We start from the raw sequence: 19,113 nt of genomic DNA on the forward strand, positions 1-19,113 counted from the left end.
CCATCCATCCATCAATGCTATTAAGGGAAGTATATCCGGTCCCATCAAAAGATTTTCTTCTCTTCTCCTCTCTTCTCCTCTCTTCTCTTCTCTCCTCTCTTGTAGTACTCCCTTTCCATTCTATCCCGAGCCCTAAATCTAATCATCGAATTCACCCGGTTCCAATCTCCCTTCCTCTCTCTGTTCCCCAAGATTGAATTGTTGAACCCCCTCTACTAAGTCCGGCATCTTATCTACTGTCCCCTTACTGCTTGATTTCTTCGCCGCGTGTTCACTAATCCTCTGCAACTCGCTTACGAAACTTTCTCCCCACCATGAACTCGTATATTTGAATACGTATTTCTCCAACTTCTTGAAATTGATTTCTCTTTGTTCTGGAGACATTGTGACGGCATCATGGATAGCATCTGCAAGTTCTTCCGTGTTCCATGGATTAACAATGAGAGCGCCATTGAGAGATTGAGCGGCACCTGTGAATTCAGAGAGGATCATTACACCATGACGTTTACGTTGTGTGGCGATGTATTCGTAAGAGACCAGATTCATGCCATCACGAGTACTGGATACGAGACAGGCATCTGAAACGGCATAGAGAGCGGTAAGTTCATCGAAATTGACAGATTGATGGAGGAAGTGAATAGGCATGAATTCAACGGTACCAAAGCGACCGTTGATACGACCGACGAGTTCGTTGACGACGGCGCGGAGGTTTTGATATTCTTCAACATCTTGACGAGAAGGGACAGCGACTTGGACAAGGACTACCTTGCCGATCCATTCGGGATGTTCTGTGAGGAAGACTTCAAGAGCGTGTAGCTTTTGTGGGACACCTTTGATGTAATCCAACCTGTCAACTCCGACGATGAGTTTAACACCTTCGAATTTGCGCTCCAGCTGAGCAATACGCTCTTCGACTTTTGGCTTTTTAAGAGTTTCGATGAACTTTTCGGGGTCGATACCGATGGGGAACGCAGCTACTGTGACATATTTACCACGGAATTCGACACCATTAGGTGTTGTTTGTGTTTCCCTGCGCACTGTTAGTTGGAGTTTATGAAGAGCAGGATTCACACTTACAAAATTCTAGAGCAACTGCTAAGGAAATGTCTGGCATAATCATATGTATGAAAACCGATCAAATCGCAATGAAGGACACTCAACAACAAAGATTCTCTGACAGGTAAGATTCTGTAGATCTCACTGGAAGGGAAAGGTGTATGAAGGAAGAACCCAATCTTGACATTCTTCTTGCTCGTGCCGATTTCATCGCGCAACATTTCTGGAAGAAGCATAAGATGATAATCGTGGACCCAAATCAAATCACCATCTTGTACATCCTTAGCAATCGTTTTCGCGAATAATCTGTTGACCTCCTTGTATGCCATCCATTGTGACTCGTCGAATGTAATCTCTCCTGGGTGGTAATGAAATAGAGGCCAAAGGATAGAATCTATGATTGCTGTTAGTACTTGCAGATCTAACGACAGATGTAACTGGGCAGAGTTGGCGGAAAATACATACTAGAGAATCCATTGTAGTGTTTATCGGCCAATTCATCATCGACAAAAACTGGATGAGCACCATGTTCGTCCTTCAATCTCTTAACCAGAGGCTTTGCTTCAGCATCTGGCACTTCCAAACCTGGCCATCCATACCACTGGAATGTGGTCGTCTTTGCCAATCCACTCAAACCTGTTACCAATCCACCCGAAGAACCAGTGAATTCATATTGACCATCCTCAGTTCGTTTGATTGTGATGGGTAATCTGTTGGATACCAGAAGTAATCTGCTGGAAGCTTTGGGCTCCTCGTCAGCTATGGAAGGCATGTTGTAGTTATTTTCGTTCTATGGCCGTGATGCAATGTGAGGCTGATGGCACAAGTAGAACTAGAACTGGGCTAGATCAAATAGGTCGGATTTTAAGTTGAGATAAATCTACTTGGGATCCTCTCTAGATCTTTAGAGGAAGCTGTCAAAGAAGTAGATGATGGGGAGCTTCACAAGCGATAAACGGGTGTTTCCGGTAAGGCTAAATAGGTAGTATGAGTTGGATAAATTTCCAAAAGGTGTGAGTGGTGTTTTCGTTCGTTGGCAAGCTTGAACTTGGGAGTGAATGGTTTTCAAGGTTAAATAAACTTGGAAGCCGTCAGTCAGTCAGTCAGTCAATAGATGCTAGCTATAGGTAGGTAGCTTCAGAAAAAAACAAAGGACAAAGATGTCTTTAATAGCGATTACATGAACTTTTCAAAGCTGTGAATTTCTCAGAAAGTAATTGAAGAGAAGACTAGAAGAAGAAAAAAAAAAGATTCTTCAACCTAGGAATATTAGTCTTATAAAAGTTTTGTGATATATATCTCTTTGGCCTTTCATTGTCCAGTATTTTTCGTTCCCCGCCAACAGGAACATGGAATACTCGCCGGTGGTGGGTGGTAGGTGGGCATCAATGATCAAATTAACAACAATTACCTCATCGGCGGAGAGTTTTAGGAGGTTTTCCTCCACCCCATGTTGAAAGTCACCGAGAAAGCATTCGAGAGATTACTAGATAGTTCGAAGTGGATCCCGAATGTGAAGATATACTTCATCTCTTACTTTGAATGTATACGGTGTCGTTGTCTGAAGATGGTTGACAGGTTGTAGCATCATTTTTATTTGTTGATATGATATCTACCTACCTGGTACTCTGCTGGAAATGTTCCTGTAATAAACTACCTAGTAGGTATAAAAACTGATAAGAGAAGATCATCCTGGTTACCATACAATCAATTTGACCCGACCCCGCAGTAAAGAAGGCTGATGAAGGACGAATACACGACGTAATCCAATTTAAACAATTGTCAAAGATGTACCAGTATTTATTATTTATTATTTAATATTTAATATTTATTATTTATTATTTATTATTACTTATTACTTATTACTTATTACTTATTATTTATTCTGATACATTTTATATTTTACCATAATCATTGATGATATTATCTACTAACTGCAATATAACCTTACTATTAGTTAGCAATGTAAATCAATCAATCAAAGCTAGACAGGAATAAAACATCCAATTGGTTGATTCTCTGGTATTCATGATATCCTCCTGCTCGAGTCATTGCGAATTACATTCATCAGCATTCAAACAAGAAAGTCGTAAGACGCAGGGTCGTCGTGGATTCTTCTGACGGGCATACTCGCATCCAATGCTTTTTCCATGCTTAGAGAAATCTTGGGATAACTTCCGGCTATATTGATCGTATCACCTACCGGCATAATTTGCCATTCTCCCATCTCTATCTATATCCCTATCACGCCGCAGTGTGGCAGCTAAATAATCAAACCATGGTGCCTTGCGATTTCGGTACCATTTGACTGGTGCCTAGTTGCACTGCAACCTCATTGTGAGATCAATCATGAATTGGTGACAGAAATACCTAGGTTTCTTATCTATTTCCGGATTCACTTCTATGCAGTTTCACCTCCGAATATCTCCCGGCCGATAATGATTTCAAAAGTGGGCAGATATATGTTCACGGTTCAGAGATTCACAGAGGTTCGATCAAAGCATTTCGATCCAAGACAAGACGAGGAAATACAAATTGTCGTACTCGGGGAAGAATAACTTACCAATTTTGCCATGGAACTCCAACTTCGCCGAGCTACCGTCAATGACATCCCGCAACTTCATCCGCTAATTGATGCGTCGGTCCGAGGTCTCCAAGTCGAACACTATACGCCAGCCCAAATAGCCGGTGCTCTCAAGTCAGTATACGGAGTTGATACCCAACTCATCCAGGATGGAAATTACTTCGTAGTGACATCTGGAAATACGATTGTGGGAAGTGGTGGGATATCTTATAGGTCCACGTTGTATGGAGGGGATCAATTTGCAACTCGAGATTCAAAACTGTTGAATCCTGATGTAGATGGTGCCAGAATTCGTGCTTTCTTTGTTCATCCTGATTGGACACGAAGAGGGATTGCTGGTATGATAATTCGAGCTTGTGAGAATGCTGCGATAGAAGCGGGCTTTAAGAAAGCTGAAATCGGCTCAACCTTGAGTGGAGTTGCATTCTATGAAAAGATGGGGTACGAGGCATTGGGAAGATCCGACGCGCCTCTAGATGATGGATTGGTATTAGAGATCGTAAAGATGGGCAAGAGCTTGGTATGATGTGATAAGACACTCAGTACGAGCGTGAATGGTTGATATCTTCCTGGGCCTTTATCTTTTGCGGGGTGATATTGTCATACGGAGTAGGATTTAAGGAGAAGCGATTCTGGTGTAACCTCATGAATGGGCGTTCAAGAGCCGGTAGATCATATTATGTTGGAGAGGGGTCGAACCGTTGTGATGAGGATTCAAGAATCTCAATTCCTTTTTTGCTGATGACATAGGCGAGGAATTGGGTTGATCAGGTCAGGATGTAAACTTTGTCAAGCTCATTCATGATCCATGTCTGAATATCTGCCCAATTGTGAGACCCAGAAAGATCGCATCTAGGTAAGCTTATCATCTTCTTTTCGGGACACATATTGAAATGCAAATTGACCGAACCGGAAGGTTTGTATCCAGAAAGGGTATTTGTCTCTATTTTCCGTACCGAGAACACCGGGTAGGACGTATCTTTGTTGATCCCATGTACAGATCGACTTTAGGCGATTTTAGTGCGTGCCCGGTGTGCTAGACCAATATACAAAATGGCTACTGAATGGCATAAGGAGATTTTGACATGTTGATCTTTCAATATGTATATCGTTGCCGCCCATATTGAAATGACATAGTAGGGTTAGTGGTCCAATCTGGGTGGGCTTATGCAAAAAAATGTGACTCGATACACGTGAAACAAATTCTGACTATTTTTGCTCATCTGAAGTAAGATCATGGGAAGAAAGTTCTTTGGGGTAATACAGAACGTTAACGTTGTTCAGATCCATCGTCGATGAAATCGAATTCAACGTTCCGGATGCCGAATCAATCGAAGAAGGGGTCAAACGTGCTTATCAAGCTTATATTACACAAGACCGCTTGGGACGTTTCAAAAGCCAATCGAGAATCGAGAATAGATTGGATTGGAACGTTGTCAATCGTCTGGTGATTTCTGACATTGAATACTAAAAGTAAAATTCAATGCTTCATGACGATTAGCAGCACCCTTTTCGATCTCGGATTGGAAGGAGATATTTGGAATGGATCTCTGAACATCTTTTGATTCTAGATCGTAGATGAGGTCGGACACCCGGATATCTGAGTAACACTCGATGAGATTAGATGTCTATATCTTCAGACATCTACTCGTAACGATTGGTGTCTCAAAGATCTGACTGAGCCCTACTAGGTGAGGGGCGTTTGAGTGATAATCTGCTAGGTGGGAATGGATGGATCCATGGATACCTACCTACCTACCTAAGTAGTGGCTCATGGGCTGTGGCTGGTGGGTTGTGGGTTGTGGCTCGTGTTCTATGGCTCCCGTCGTGGTTCGTTAATTGGAGAATACCTTTGGAAGCTTGGAGTGCAAGTGAGCACTGAGTACTTCGTAGACAGTCAACTAGTGTGGAAGTGGCTACTCCGACGCTAATAAAGGTCCCTGAATCGAGAATGACCCCTAGTTATCGAGGAAATGGAGGGCTATAGAATCCAGACTTTCAAGAGAGCTTCCGACAGTCCGACTCCCATGTTCGTGAAGGATGTGATGAGTGTTCTTTTTCTCATACTGATGAGTGGTACTCGAGTGCATTCATTGTGTATCGTATGCACCTTGCACAGAATTACGGTATACAGGCAATCGGTAGATTGATTGTATAGTCTTTAAATATAGATAAATATATGTATATACATACTATGTGTATATATATATTCTTAAATAAACACATATAAACACATATATACACAAAAAGGACTTGAATATTATACAAATTCTATCTACCCAAATAATTCAATCTTGGAAACTCATCATCGCAAATTCTCGATTGGTGGAGTCCCGATTGCTGTGGATTAGTAAGATTTCCAACCAATCAGATCAAGATCATGTCACCCAAAGTTCAGATCACCCATTGATTTTCAGATCTTGACGACCCTTCAGAAATTTGGAAGTTGCTCCATGGATCGTGGCTTGTTTACAGCATCAGCGAGGTAAGGACCTAAACATGAGGTCAATTTTTTCAACATTCAATAATACCAACGAACGGGGTAGGTATGATATGCTCAATATGGTGAACATTATCTTTCCTTTATCATTTATTTCTTTTCATCATAAAAAAAAGAATATTACTACCTTTATAAAATTTTACCCACTCTGTAAAGACGTGAAGAAGTCCTTTTTTCGATATCTATTCCAACTGCGCACACATATGCAATATCCAGTATCTTTCCATTCAACGAATTATATACAACCTTGGTCTTCGCTTTTATTAAGAATCCAGAAAGGATCCAAGTATTAATCTCCCAGATTGTGAAAGCTTTCAATCGCATCCCCTCGTACGGATATTCGAGTTACGATACATCCCACATAGGTATTCAATCGGAAAAACAAAATACTTTACGCAGGCTCAAATCTATCTCATACATCCAACAACAAGTTCGCCAGTGTAGTGTCATAAGGGTATCTTACTTCTGTACTTGCATATAACCTCATTCAAATCGTAGGTCGACTGTGATATTGCCCACGGCCAATTGCAATGGGTTCTTTACAATTATAGTACCACATATCATCTTGAACTGTATCGTCGGCTATGAATTTGAAATCGGATTCAGAGATGGTTGCGACGGCTTCTCATCCTCGAAGACCTCCAGCACATCTCTCCGTCTCCTTGAGGCACGACACGCCTAATCCTATTGGGAAGGAAAAGTCAGACTTGGGTGTGGGAAAGGAAGCTGACACCGCGACTAAGCCAAGAAGCAATTCCACCTCGCCTTTCAGAAAACAAATATCGGACGATTCAGAGGATACCGTTGCCACGAATGTAAATGAATGGTTTAATCGCTCAAATGCTCGTCCTGTGATTGCTGTCAATCAGGACTCTGGAGACACCAGTAAGTTTCTGGTGAGGGAGCTTCACCAGCTCCTGTAAACTGACATAGTTGCAGGTGACCCGCCATACTTTCTTCAACACAGCTCTAACGAAGACACTGATTCCAGCAAAGACTTACCACTTCGAGGCAACCGATACAATCTACATTCATTGAACCCCATATCAAGATCTCGAGATGGCAGTGCATCAGAAGAATATCGCAGTATCATTGACGACCTGACCATCGAAAATCAGAAGTTGAAGGAGAAATTAAAAAAATATGGGCGTTCATCGAATACCCACTTGGAGAACGAGAAGCTTTTCGAAGTTAAAATCCATGCCTTGTCGGCACGTAAACGAAGGGAGCTAGAAGAACTTCTTCACAAATTTTCTGCTAGTTTTGACGGTTCGTCAGAAGATCTAAGCATCAATGGTCCACCAAGTCGACAGTCAAGAGCTTATTCGCTTTCCGAGAAACCTGCAAAGCATAAATCTATTTCATCAGGGTCCAACTCCCAACCGACTGACTCCGCATATGCCTCGATGTCGAGATCCGGGCCCTCGCATAGCTCCTCGGCTGGGGAAGGGAATAGGCCAGCGCGATCGCAGGTCACAGACGATCGGAAAATGCAGGATTTCTTGCAAGACATTCCTCAGGGATTACAACCGAGATCAACCCTAGAAATGTCCGAAAATCAGCGAAAGAGGATGGTTGTTCGGCGTCTGGAACAATTATTTACAGGAAAGACAGGATCGCTCATCGGCGCGCACAGTCAATCTTTGCAACAGCAAGAGGTGTCCAAGTCGGCCGCGAGAGCAGATCAAGCTTCGCAAATTCATTTCCACCCTAGAGAGGGTGTACGCGAAGCTCACATCGGGCCACATAATATGGAACTAGACAAGCAGGGATTAGTAAACAATTCAAAGAATAGCCAATCGCCAGCAGAACAGTCAAATTCTTCCTCAAAGTCTCGTGGATCCCCTTCACCACAGCAAAGGCCGACTAGACCCTTGGATTTGGATCCAGACCGTGACCAAGTCGGTTCCGATAACGTCGAGTATATTCGCCACCTCGGAATCTCGGCACCCCAACTGTTAACAGAGGAATCACAAGATGCTGCCGTTGATGCTGAGGGATGGGTCTACCTGAATCTTCTCATCAATATGGCGCAATTGCATATTATAAATGTCACGCCTGGCTTTATTAGATCTGCAGTCACCGAATTGAGTAGGAAACTTCAAATATCTCCAGACGGAAAGAAGCTGCGATGGAGAGGTGGTACGCAAGGAACAAGTTTAAACAGTGACAGCGGTAATAGCAGTGTTCATCAACGATCCCCACCCGATAGTGATGGCAGTGACGAAGCTTCGCGCAAAAGACGCAAGGTTCATGCCAACAAATTCACTCCTACGGGACAAGCACCCCTGAAAATGATAAACCAGAGCTCAAAGAACACTAAAGCGACAGACGCATGCTTCTATGAGCCGATGTTTGTTCGTTATCCATCCGAGGCATCTGGTGATGAGAGCGATATCTCACCAAATCACTATAGTCTTCACGGCTTTGCATCCTCTACCAAGAGACTTGGCAACAGTCCACGTGATGATGGACCATTGATATTCTATAATGGAACAAAATTCTTTAGTGATCTCTCTGGTGATCGTGGCGACCTCGAAACCCCGCTACATATTACTGGCGTTGACAAAGATGGCTACAGCAATCACACTGAAGATGCTGTCGGCTGCTCACATCCTACAAGACACCTCCTTAAGGACAGGACTCCTTCCGGTTCTTTTCTGCCATTTAGGCCTTTCAAGGACTATTCCAAAGGAGGAGATCTGTTCCAGCCCCCAGAAACCAGACCACAAACCCCTAGTGTACTCTCCGATGACACGGACTTTGAATTTACCACAGACACGCCATGTGGCGACGCTCAATCTCCTCCGCCCCTTGTAGAATTCGTTGCCAGTGGGCTCGCCGGCATTCAACCAGCCGACCACTTACTTTACAAGGTTCATACACGATTGACGGCGAATAGCGACCATGTCCCTTTCAAGGTTTCTAAATTCTCTGCTCCCCGTTCAACTTCGAAGATTCTACACACGATTTCACAGTCTTCGCTAGATTCATTTCACAATCCAGAGCCTCAGAACAAGGTGGGTAGCATGACCAGTAAATTGACTCACTTGACCGATCCTATCAATGGACCGCCACCGCACCGCGCATATGAGAGTTTACCCATTAAGACCGAAAATATTTCGGAGGAATTGATAATGCTGCACCCATCACCCCTACCCGAACCATCCTCTTATTTCGACATGCTTTCCGGCACTGAAACCGTAGGAGACTATTCCGATACCTCCTCTTCTTTCATGGGAATTTCTCATCTTAGAGATGAACCTCTAGAGAAAGGCGAAGATCTGATGTCAGAAAACGATATACAAGTCTCATCTGATGAGGGTGCTATGGATGTTGAAGACGCGGAAGAAGAAGATGATGATGATAGCATTGATATGTTGGCGTATGTGAGAGTTATTGATCCGAAGGCTGTGGCGACCGAGGAGGAAAAGTACGAGATGGAAGCTAGTGATAAGAGTGTTCAGTTGGGGAGTGCGGCCAGTAAATCCGTCCCTCCGTTTCCGTTTGAGGAGAGTGAGGAGGTGGAACTTTGAGTATTGTAAGCATTTATGAGATTTGGAGTCGAATCTTATCTCGATTGGCGAATATTGCGGACTCGAGCATTTTATGGCATGATTTGGAAGGGTTATATTGGGTTCAGGTCATTCTTGGTTGGGATTTAGGTTATTACGAGCAGTCTATTATTGCTGGCTGTACAAGTGTGGGTGTGGATCTCTGGTTTGGTTTGGCGCAAGGTGGAGATACCATATTGATTTTGAGCGAGCATTACCAGGTACAGATGAATTATTTTTGGGATGATATCACGGGATATGATTTAAATCATGCATGATGGAATGGAAAATAAGGGATTAGGTTACTTAACGTTATTAATTGGGGTTTAGTGAATTGAGCCTCCTTGATCAATTTGACGATTCAGATATCGTTCAGCGATTTGTATATAGCATTTGAATCTCAATGCTCTGATAATATAGGGAATGTTTGTGTTCCAGATGCTGTGGTGAAATTAGGTCGCTAATCAATTGTTTTGAGATTTGGGATTTGGGATTTGGGATTTGGGATTTGGGATTTGAAAAGGTCGAAAGAAATACTACATACTGGTTTGGGAGATTCTTTCCTCCGCAAGCGAAGTCGACGTGAATTGGTATGCTTAATATTGCTACCACATAGCATAGAAGAAATTCAATCACTCTGTAGTATGTACCTCTGGAAATCGAAACTCGGTTACTAGATGGCTTCCTTGATACTCGATACTCGTGTCCCTTCACTTGAAGATGCTCGTTGCACTTTCGCTATTATGCCGAGACATAAAAATAACAAACATCTGAGTGCCCTTATTAGCATCTTATCTTCTATCAGGGGTACTAGTAATGTACATTATGATAGCTATTTACAGGAAGTGTACCGTAATAGTACGCAAAATCATACATTACGTTCCTTAACCACACGAACAAGATCGGCTCGGAAATCCCTCGACGAAAACAAAACAAAATCATACGACCAACCAAAAGAGCTCCAAACCCCCTCGAAGTATCGACCCAATTTATACATCATTCCCTACCCCTGAATCTCAAAAATCAGACCCTGAGGCTTCGGGCGCGGGGCATTCGATGACAATTCCTGTGGAGGTTGCCATACAAATGGTTTCGGCTCCGCCGACTCATTTCCCGGTTTCGTATTCATGGTATGAGTACTTGGAGATTTCGGAGGTTGTCGAAGAAAATATCCTAGCGCGAATGCTGCGATGATGGCCACCGCACCCAGGGTCACGCCCACTCCTATACCCACTTTCGCACCCGTGCTCAATTCACTTGATGTTGTGGCTGGAGAAGTAGCTGGAGAAGATGTGCTCGAAGCAGTTGTCGAAATACTCGCAGTACTTGTTGTCTCGGTTGCCAAAGAAGAAGAAGGAGCAGGCGAACTGATAGCCTTATTTGTAATATTAATCGACTGACTTGCGAATAAGTCAGGGGTTCCAGTATGCGTAATTATGAAGTAAAATGTCGATCCGTTGTTAAGGTCGAATCCTGGATTACCGTTCGTGCCACTGATATCAATAATCCATGTGTATGAAGTTACCAGATTGGGTATTTGGACTATTGGGAAACGCTGTTAGTAAGGTGAAACAAGGTACTTCATTCAAGTTGAGTACAGATGAGGAAACTTTCGATTATCCCATCACCGTAGATATCTCAATGAAAACTAGTGATTCGAGCAGGTAAACTTTCTTGAACAAGTTCAATATATCAAATGGATTTCGAGATATTAGAAACCATCAGATGGGATGGAAAATAAGGCTGAATTACCAGAATTAGGGAGGTATTGATAAGGTGGCTTTCCATTTTGCCAAATGACAATGGTGACCATATCCCAGATTGTATCCCATCGCAAGTCGACTGTACTGCCTACTTCGTACGATCCTTCGACGACGTGAGAAGCGTTGAGAGTTGTGAGGTTTGAGGGGAATATGAAATTATTAGAGGTGCCCGCTGCACCCGCGCTGCCTATTAGCAAGACGAAGAAAAGAAACCAGATCATGTGTAGATTTTTGAGTAAACTTCATCTCGTGAACTATGCTTTATGCTTGAAGGAATAGCCACACACATAAAGAAAGGAAAGATGGATGTAAAACGCTCTAGAGCTGACATTGCAAGGTGCCAGTGTAAGAAAGATGCAGGGGGAGGTAGAACATCGCGTCGTACAGCATATAGGATCATCAATATATGCAATGTAATATAAGAGAATATATATAGTATAGATCAATGTCGCTTTCGGACGCGATTATGGCCATTCGAGCGGTATTCTGCACTGCCAGAATCCAATCCAAGATCAGCGACCAACTGGTTAGGCATAATTTGACAGGACCAAGACGGAGTTCTAAATATGCGACACACTTGAGCAAATGATAACAACTGGCCCCCAAAACTTGGCCCTGATGGTTTGAAAGTAAGCACGAGATATCACTTTAATCTTGTGGTTTTCGGACAGATGTAGCTAAGTTTTGAATTGGGGTATGAGCAGCTTAAACATATCGCTCTCGGGGTTCAGATCGGCATAATATTTGGCCGAGGCACTATAAAAATAGACTGCTAGGTCCTAAAAATAATAGGCTCTCAATAATAGTGTGTAGAGAAAAGGGACCTTGACAATTACAAAATCTAAAATACAGAGAATAGTATCAACAAAGCTAGTCTTGGTGCGTTTAGCTGTATGGTGTATTTCACTGTGGGGTTTTTCCTTAGGTATTGGGGATGCTGGGATTGTTGCTTTAAGATTGAGGGGTTACTGTCATTATCATATTCATTGGCTACTAGGTAGGTGTTTCATAGTTTGGGAAATGATGGATGGGCAGAAGCAGAAAGAGTATTTTGATCATTCTCTTCGATGTATCTGTTCGTGGGCAAGCTATTTGACATGTGGATATGAAGCAGTTGAAGTAATGGGTGAATACGCCATTGATCCAAGTGAAAAACATCTAGGACTTGGGTGACTAGGGGTCGTGAATTGATTTTACTTCAGGTATTTAGCCGAGGACTTTTTCGGCGGCGCTGACTATGAGAGGGGGTTGTGTTAGCTTTTTTCTCCTGCATTGCTTTTCTCTGCTCTTCTCTCGAGCTGCGATGATTAAACTGGGCTGAGAGTAATGTGCGGAGATACCACGGGACTGAATGGATAATATCGAGAGCGAAGAAGGTAAAAGCAATAGATTGTAGAAAGAAATGGAAAATGGAAAAGCATACCATCTAAACCAGTGTTATCAGGCTCAACATGAAGAGCCTTAACCTTCCCATCTTCAATTTGGAGCGCGTAACGTTTACTGCGGGGTCCACCGAAGATGGCGGTGCCGTCGAAGGTTAGATCAAGGGCGGAGGTGAAGGAGGCGGTTGGGTCGCCGAGGAAACGGATCTGTTGGAGGCGAGAGTCAATGGTCTAGGGACTGGGAATGATTGAGGGGAAGGGTGAGTGGATGGCTTGGGGAGAGAGGGTATGAAACACATACACCCGATTCACCGGTAGGATCAAGAGTTGAGCCCCATGCTTTGGTACTGGAATTTTGTATTAGTACGGTCTAATGATTTAATCCATCTATATGATATCCTCGTGACATATCGACCAAAGCTCTCAAATGCGAGAGATATGACAGAGCATGGGTAACAGAATTTCATATAGTAGCTCACTTACACAAAAGGATCGTTAACAGCAACTACAAATACATCACCTGCCTCCTTGAGCTTGGGATGATTGATGTAGCCCGGAATGTGAGAATTGGAGCATGAGGGACCTGCTTCTATGTGAGTTCGTTGTTCATCTTTCTTTGTTTCTTCTATTCTTGTGATTTATATATCAAAAGTCTCCAAATCTATTTCGAGTAGAAATACTGATTCGGAATTCTCACTAGAGAACGAAAGTGAAAGCAAGAAAAGGGGAAAAACATACTGAACGCAGCTGGAACACCAATAATCAAAGCTTTACCAGTAGTAAGCTCACTCAAGTTAACCTTGTTAGCGGGTGAATTTTCAACCAAGGTGTCAAGATTGGGGATCTTATCGCCGACTTTGATGAATGCTGGGCGGGTGGTGGAGAAAGTGCGGAAGATTTGAGGCGTCGCAAGACGGCGAATCGCGAATCTGGTAGCCATTGTATAGGTGTTTTGATTGTTGACTGAGAGATGGATTGGTATTTAGGAATTGTCTCTTGGGGTCAATGAGATTGAGTTGTTGAGTTGAAATCCTGAAGGCATTCAGATGTTGATAGCATGGGGTTGGGAAAAGTTGGAAGGGAAGTTGCAAGTGATGGTGACGTGCTAAGGATCGTCACTTCTTGCCTCTTTTGAGATGGGATGAGGCGGGCAAAAACATCATTGCCATTGCCATTGGAACTCTCGAATTTCACAACATGATACTCGACAATTGGTTTACATGATAGTTATTCACACTGACTCCAATTGAGTAATAATACCACGACTCAATTGATATCGACAACAACCTAAGGATTGATATCATCGACGCTAGCTTTCTCGTATGACAATTTGGTACCAAGCTTCATCCATCCCAACCTTCTCCAAGAGAAACCAAGAACTTCAAACCTCGGACAAACAATTTCACCGCCAGTAAATCTGCATGCAATCTATAGCATCCCCAAGTTTCCCCTCACAAGGTACACCTCAACGCCAAGTACGTGTTTTTCTTTACCGGCGATGGGGTGATGTAGTCACTTAGCGCTCTTCTCCGATTGGTGCGCATCCATTTGCACTGGAGAAACCTTTCTTGCGAACCAGTCCCGTGTTGATGGCCAGCGCGCTCAACTATAATTTTTACGAGGATCAACATGGGAATATCCCCATACCGACCGCATGTTGGAGAGTACGATGCAGAGCTATGTTCCCAGTGGTTACTATTCTCATGCGGGGTATTTTTCCGGAGTACCTGGTCGTGATCAAGTGAATCAAACTTGGGGAATGCAAGGGTATAGAGAAGAGTATAAAAGTCATGAATTTTCTCTTATTGTTTGTATAGTTTCTCCTTGTGTTCTCATACTAGATCCTCCTCTATTACTCAAGATGAAGTTCTTCTCTTTTGCGCTGCTTGCTGCAGTGTGCGAGACGGTTCTTGCGGCTCCTGCACTTGCTCCTTTTAGCACATTTTCTGATGTCACTATTTTCACTCCTGGAGCTAATTGGACCGATCCTGGTGTTCTCTATGCCCGGACTGTCGAGTTACCAGGTGGTGTACTCTTAGCTACATGGGAAAACTACAGTCCCGAACCTCCTCTTGTCTATTTCCCCATCTTCAAGAGTACAGATGGTGGAGAATCATGGAAACATATCTCGAATATTACAGATCAAGTTAATGGATGGGGATTGAGATATCAACCATTCTTATACTATATGACGGAGAAAGTCGGGAAATACCCAGCTGGTACTATTCTTGCGACTGGAAATTCTATCCCGACAGATTTGAGCAAGACTCAAATTGATGTTTATGCTAGCTTGGATCAGGGATATACTTGGGAATTTGTATCGACTGTCGCAAACGGTGGTGCAGCTGTTCCTGATAATGGTGTTCCTGCTGTCTGGGAACCGTTCCTTCTCACATACAAGGGACAGATCGTTCGTAAGTACTCCCCATGATCTATATCATCCCTTAAATACTAACCCAACAAAAGTCTACTACTCCGACCAACGTGATCCATTATACGGCCAAAAGCTCGTCCACACTGTTTCCTCCGATCTCCTTAACTGGGGAGCAATTGTAGATGATGTTCACTATTCAACCTATACCGCCCGTCCAGGAATGACAACCATCTCCAAACTTCCCAACGGTAAATACATCATGACCTACGAATACGGTGGTGGCCCAACTGTAAACAACACCTCCACCTATCTCTTCCCCGTTTACTACCGCATCTCCTCCTCTCCTCTCACTTTCCTCTCTGCCCCTGGTACACCTCTTATCACAAACAACGGCATTCAACCCACCGGCTCCCCATATAACGTGTGGTCACCAATCGGTGGTGCAAACGGTACTATCATTGTCAGTTCTGGAGGCCGTTCGGAAGTTTTCGTCAACAGAGCACTTGGAGCTGCAGATGCATGGAAGACAGTGGCAACCCCAGAGGGAACAAGTTACACCAGACATGTGAGAGTGTTGGATAGTAACAAAAATCATCTTTTGATTGCTGGAGGTGGAATCTTGCCACCTAGTACGACAAATAAGGTTACCGTTAGTGTGATTGATATCAAAAAGGGCTTGGCTGCCGAGTCGTAGTTTTAGTCAGCGATGGAATGGGTGGAGTTGGTTGGGGTATATGATGTATGAGACATGAAATATGGAATATGAAATGTATAATTTATTTGTATATACTATACACGTGTGGACTGCTTTCATGGTAGCTTTCCGGATAGCTCTCCGGATGGGTATGAAGTATATAAGAGAATCTAATATAATACTAGCTTTGATTGCGAATGAAACCGATCTTAATATACCACTGGTTGATACTAGGCAATTAAGTTACTATGGAAGTATATAGAATCTTTGAGGAGATATGTACATAAATCTCCTAGCTTACTGAACCTGCTAGCTTTCACATTTATATTCAAAGGAATTCTTTCATGAAGAGTGTTACTCACCTTGTGTAAGAGAAAGAGACCATCGTAAATTATAAGAAATTTGGGAGTTTGAGACTCTATACTAGATGTCTATGATAAGAGTAAAATCGAAGATACATGTTTAAGATAAATAAGTATGTATGTATATATTTCAATAAAGATTAAGAGGAGCTTTATAAATCCCAACCATGTGTTCTACATCTACTCACTCTCCCATTTAGCAAACCCATCACTAAACTCCACAATGTCTAGATCATTAAACCCCCATCTTCAAAACCCGCATATAAATCACAACAAACAAAGAATCCGCCTCATCGCCAGCTCAAGTTGAATTTGTGGCGTCTCTACACCAGATTCTTGTCTCCTGGCTCTCCATGCTACGAATCCATCTGGTCGTACCAATATCGCACCTTGAGATGATATACCCGTTGTGGTTTCGAATACGTTGTTTTCTGTGACGAGATCGCCGTTTGGTCCTGTAGTGTATGTGGATATGTCAATAGCTAGAGTTTTCGATATTAATTTCGCAGCTTCGATCCATGCTTCTCCTTTTGCTCCAGTTAGCAAGGTGAATTTTTGCCCACATAGATCAAGAGTCGAAATGCGTTTTCCTTCGTGCGTGGTCCATAGATGTGGAAGTCTACTACCAGGTCTACTATCGAGTAAAAAGAATAAACTAGCTAATGTCCACGGTTTCCACGTCAAACCACTGAGAGGAGATGTATTCTCTGGACATATTGAGTTACTAGCATAAGTATATCCGTGTCCAGAGATTAACCCTATTCTCTTGTAAAATCCCACTATAACAGCTGGATCCCGGAGGTTTAGCGAGACCATTCCCCGTTTGTCGCTACCACTTGCTGATACCACTGCTGCTGTTTTACCGACGGGTTGACGTTCTGCATTGTATGTTTCTAACAATCTCTTGCTTGCTTGTTTTTGAAGTACCAGTGCGAGTTTCCAAGCAAGATTATGAACGTCTGTAATACCAGAGTTTGCACCCTGACCTCCCCACGGAGGCATCTGATGAGCAGCATCACCTGCGAGAAAGATACGTCCATGTTGTAGTTGATCTGCTACTCGTACAGATGGTTCCCAAGGCAGTATGCTTTTGACATCTATTTCGAGATCGGGTATTCCTATTGCAATGCGCAACAACTCTATACATTTCTCGGGAGTGAAGTCTGAAGCTTGCTCGCCTTTGGAGGGGTCATAAGCGAGATGGAACACCCAACGGTCGTCATTATTGATGGATGTGAATGCTCCATAAATCTCTGGACTTTCGATCACACAGATGGAAAATTCTCGTTTGTGTACCAGGGGTTTGAGATCGGCTTGGAATAGTATGTTGATTAAATGCCCCATCGTACCTTGTCCAGAGGTTAGGACGTTAAGTCGATTTCGGATAGGGCTTCCTGCTCCATCGGCGGCGATAAGGTACTCTGCACGAACTGAGGAGACAGCGCCAGTTTCCCGGTCTTTGAGTGTGGCCGTAACACTATCACTGTCTTGTTGAATACTAATACATTCCGTATAGAATCTCAAATCACCCCCTCGCTCCCTTGCCACATCCACCAAAACTGGTTCAAGCATATCCTGCGTTACAAACGTTCCTTGAACCGGACTAATCGAATTCATCAAACCAGCCAAAGGAAACTTCCTAGGACCATCGGCTGGTTTCTTAGCTTCTATCACTTCCTTGAGCGTTTTCCCTTTATGAATACCCATTGTTGCTTTCATTGAGGCACCGGCTTCTCGAACAAGATCGTCCATCCCGAGACCGCGGAATAGTTCCATGGTTCGAGCATTGACGGATCGAGCTCGTGGGTGTATGGATGTTCCCGAGTGACGCTCAATGAGGATAGACTGTATTCCATGTTGAGAGAGAAAGAGAGAAGCCGAGAGGCCTACAATACCGCCGCCTATGATCAGGATGGGGATTTGGTGCTCGGCAGCCATAGTAACGAGTTGTATAATAATGTCGAAGAAGAGAACTATATCAAGAAAAAAAGGAGAGAGAGAGAGATGGTAAAAACGGCTTCAACTTTGATTCTTTATACTTATAACTGTACGTATACTTATGCTGAAGTTGAACTGTTTTGGTATAGATTGAATGAGATGACGTACGCTGAGTGGCATTGATTGGCCAAACCAGTAGGATTTTTGAGGCTTCCGACCTACAATGGCAATTTGAAACCCGATGCCCGATTTCCCCATTGTTCAAACCAGGTATGTGTATAGAAAACTGAGGATATAATATGGTTCACCATAACATTTGAACGAAAGCTTAGGTATGGCGGATTAAACGATGGATACCTCTAAGATGTGAGGACCCGACAGAGAATTGCTTGGCTCATGATTATTGGCTATACCTTGAGAGGTATGGACTTTCATAACTACTACATTGCAGGCTATTCCTTTCACCATATCCATCGTGCTTCTAAGGGATATTGAAATGGCTCTTTGACTACCTAAGAAGCAATATTCACTTCCAAGGTTACCTATAGAAGGATTCGAAAGGGACTGTAAGGTTAGTTCGTACGAGATGAGTCGACATATAAATCGATCGGTTAATATCGGGCGCCGAGTCCGCTCTCAAAGTACGCTAGCATTAAATAGGGTAAGCGCCTCGCCGTAGTTGCCTTGTCGTGCCTTGCCTTGCCTTCCGCTAGCTACCTGGTACTAATAAGTATTGATTAGATAACGGCCAACAACTGAACTTCAAATCCAAGATCCATTTCAAGAGACAGTAACAGTGGTAGTACGCGCAGTACTTGTAACATGGATTTATAAAACTTAGTCAGACAAACAATAAAGCAGAGCCACTACGACCCCAAATCAAACTTATTACATACTATTTACTTT

At 43.2% G+C, this 19,113-nt stretch overlaps 7 protein-coding genes across 7 annotated transcripts; 3 read left to right on the top strand and 4 right to left on the bottom strand.

Annotated features, from left to right (window-relative positions):
• Positions 1-138: 138 nt before the first annotated feature.
• EAE97_009501 (uncharacterized protein) lies at positions 139-1,828 on the bottom strand (the record flags this gene model as incomplete). The annotated part of the gene is made up of 3 exons (XM_038880016.1): positions 139-1,030; positions 1,078-1,450; positions 1,522-1,828. 3 exons carry the CDS (start codon positions 1,826-1,828, stop codon positions 139-141), a joined length of 1,572 nt encoding a protein of 523 aa, XP_038729127.1.
• Positions 1,829-3,629: 1,801 nt separating this feature from the next.
• Positions 3,630-4,166, top strand: EAE97_009502 (uncharacterized protein; the record flags this gene model as incomplete). The annotated part of the gene is made up of 1 exon (XM_038880017.1): positions 3,630-4,166. One exon carries the CDS (start codon positions 3,630-3,632, stop codon positions 4,164-4,166), a length of 537 nt encoding a protein of 178 aa, XP_038729128.1.
• Positions 4,167-6,748: 2,582 nt separating this feature from the next.
• EAE97_009503 (uncharacterized protein) lies at positions 6,749-9,676 on the top strand (the record flags this gene model as incomplete). Its single annotated transcript, XM_038880018.1, has 2 exons — positions 6,749-7,025; positions 7,080-9,676. 2 exons carry the CDS (start codon positions 6,749-6,751, stop codon positions 9,674-9,676), a joined length of 2,874 nt encoding a protein of 957 aa, XP_038729129.1.
• Positions 9,677-10,697: 1,021 nt separating this feature from the next.
• Positions 10,698-11,678, bottom strand: EAE97_009504 (uncharacterized protein; the record flags this gene model as incomplete). The annotated part of the gene is made up of 2 exons (XM_038880019.1): positions 10,698-11,236; positions 11,447-11,678. 2 exons carry the CDS (start codon positions 11,676-11,678, stop codon positions 10,698-10,700), a joined length of 771 nt encoding a protein of 256 aa, XP_038729130.1.
• Positions 11,679-12,663: 985 nt separating this feature from the next.
• On the bottom strand, positions 12,664-13,779 carry EAE97_009505 (uncharacterized protein; the record flags this gene model as incomplete). Its single annotated transcript, XM_038880020.1, has 5 exons — positions 12,664-12,692; positions 12,881-13,046; positions 13,141-13,186; positions 13,323-13,422; positions 13,578-13,779. 5 exons carry the CDS (start codon positions 13,777-13,779, stop codon positions 12,664-12,666), a joined length of 543 nt encoding a protein of 180 aa, XP_038729131.1.
• Positions 13,780-14,700: 921 nt separating this feature from the next.
• Positions 14,701-15,907, top strand: EAE97_009506 (uncharacterized protein; the record flags this gene model as incomplete). Its single annotated transcript, XM_038880021.1, has 2 exons — positions 14,701-15,253; positions 15,306-15,907. 2 exons carry the CDS (start codon positions 14,701-14,703, stop codon positions 15,905-15,907), a joined length of 1,155 nt encoding a protein of 384 aa, XP_038729132.1.
• A 629-nt stretch (positions 15,908-16,536) lies between these two features.
• EAE97_009507 (uncharacterized protein) lies at positions 16,537-18,207 on the bottom strand (the record flags this gene model as incomplete). The annotated part of the gene is made up of 1 exon (XM_038880022.1): positions 16,537-18,207. One exon carries the CDS (start codon positions 18,205-18,207, stop codon positions 16,537-16,539), a length of 1,671 nt encoding a protein of 556 aa, XP_038729133.1.
• Between the last annotated feature and the right edge of the window lie 906 nt (positions 18,208-19,113).

This window comes from Botrytis byssoidea (genome assembly GCF_014898295.1).
Source record: "Botrytis byssoidea strain MUCL 94 chromosome Unknown BBYS_022, whole genome shotgun sequence".
In the NCBI taxonomy this organism is placed as follows: domain Eukaryota; kingdom Fungi; phylum Ascomycota; class Leotiomycetes; order Helotiales; family Sclerotiniaceae; genus Botrytis; species Botrytis byssoidea.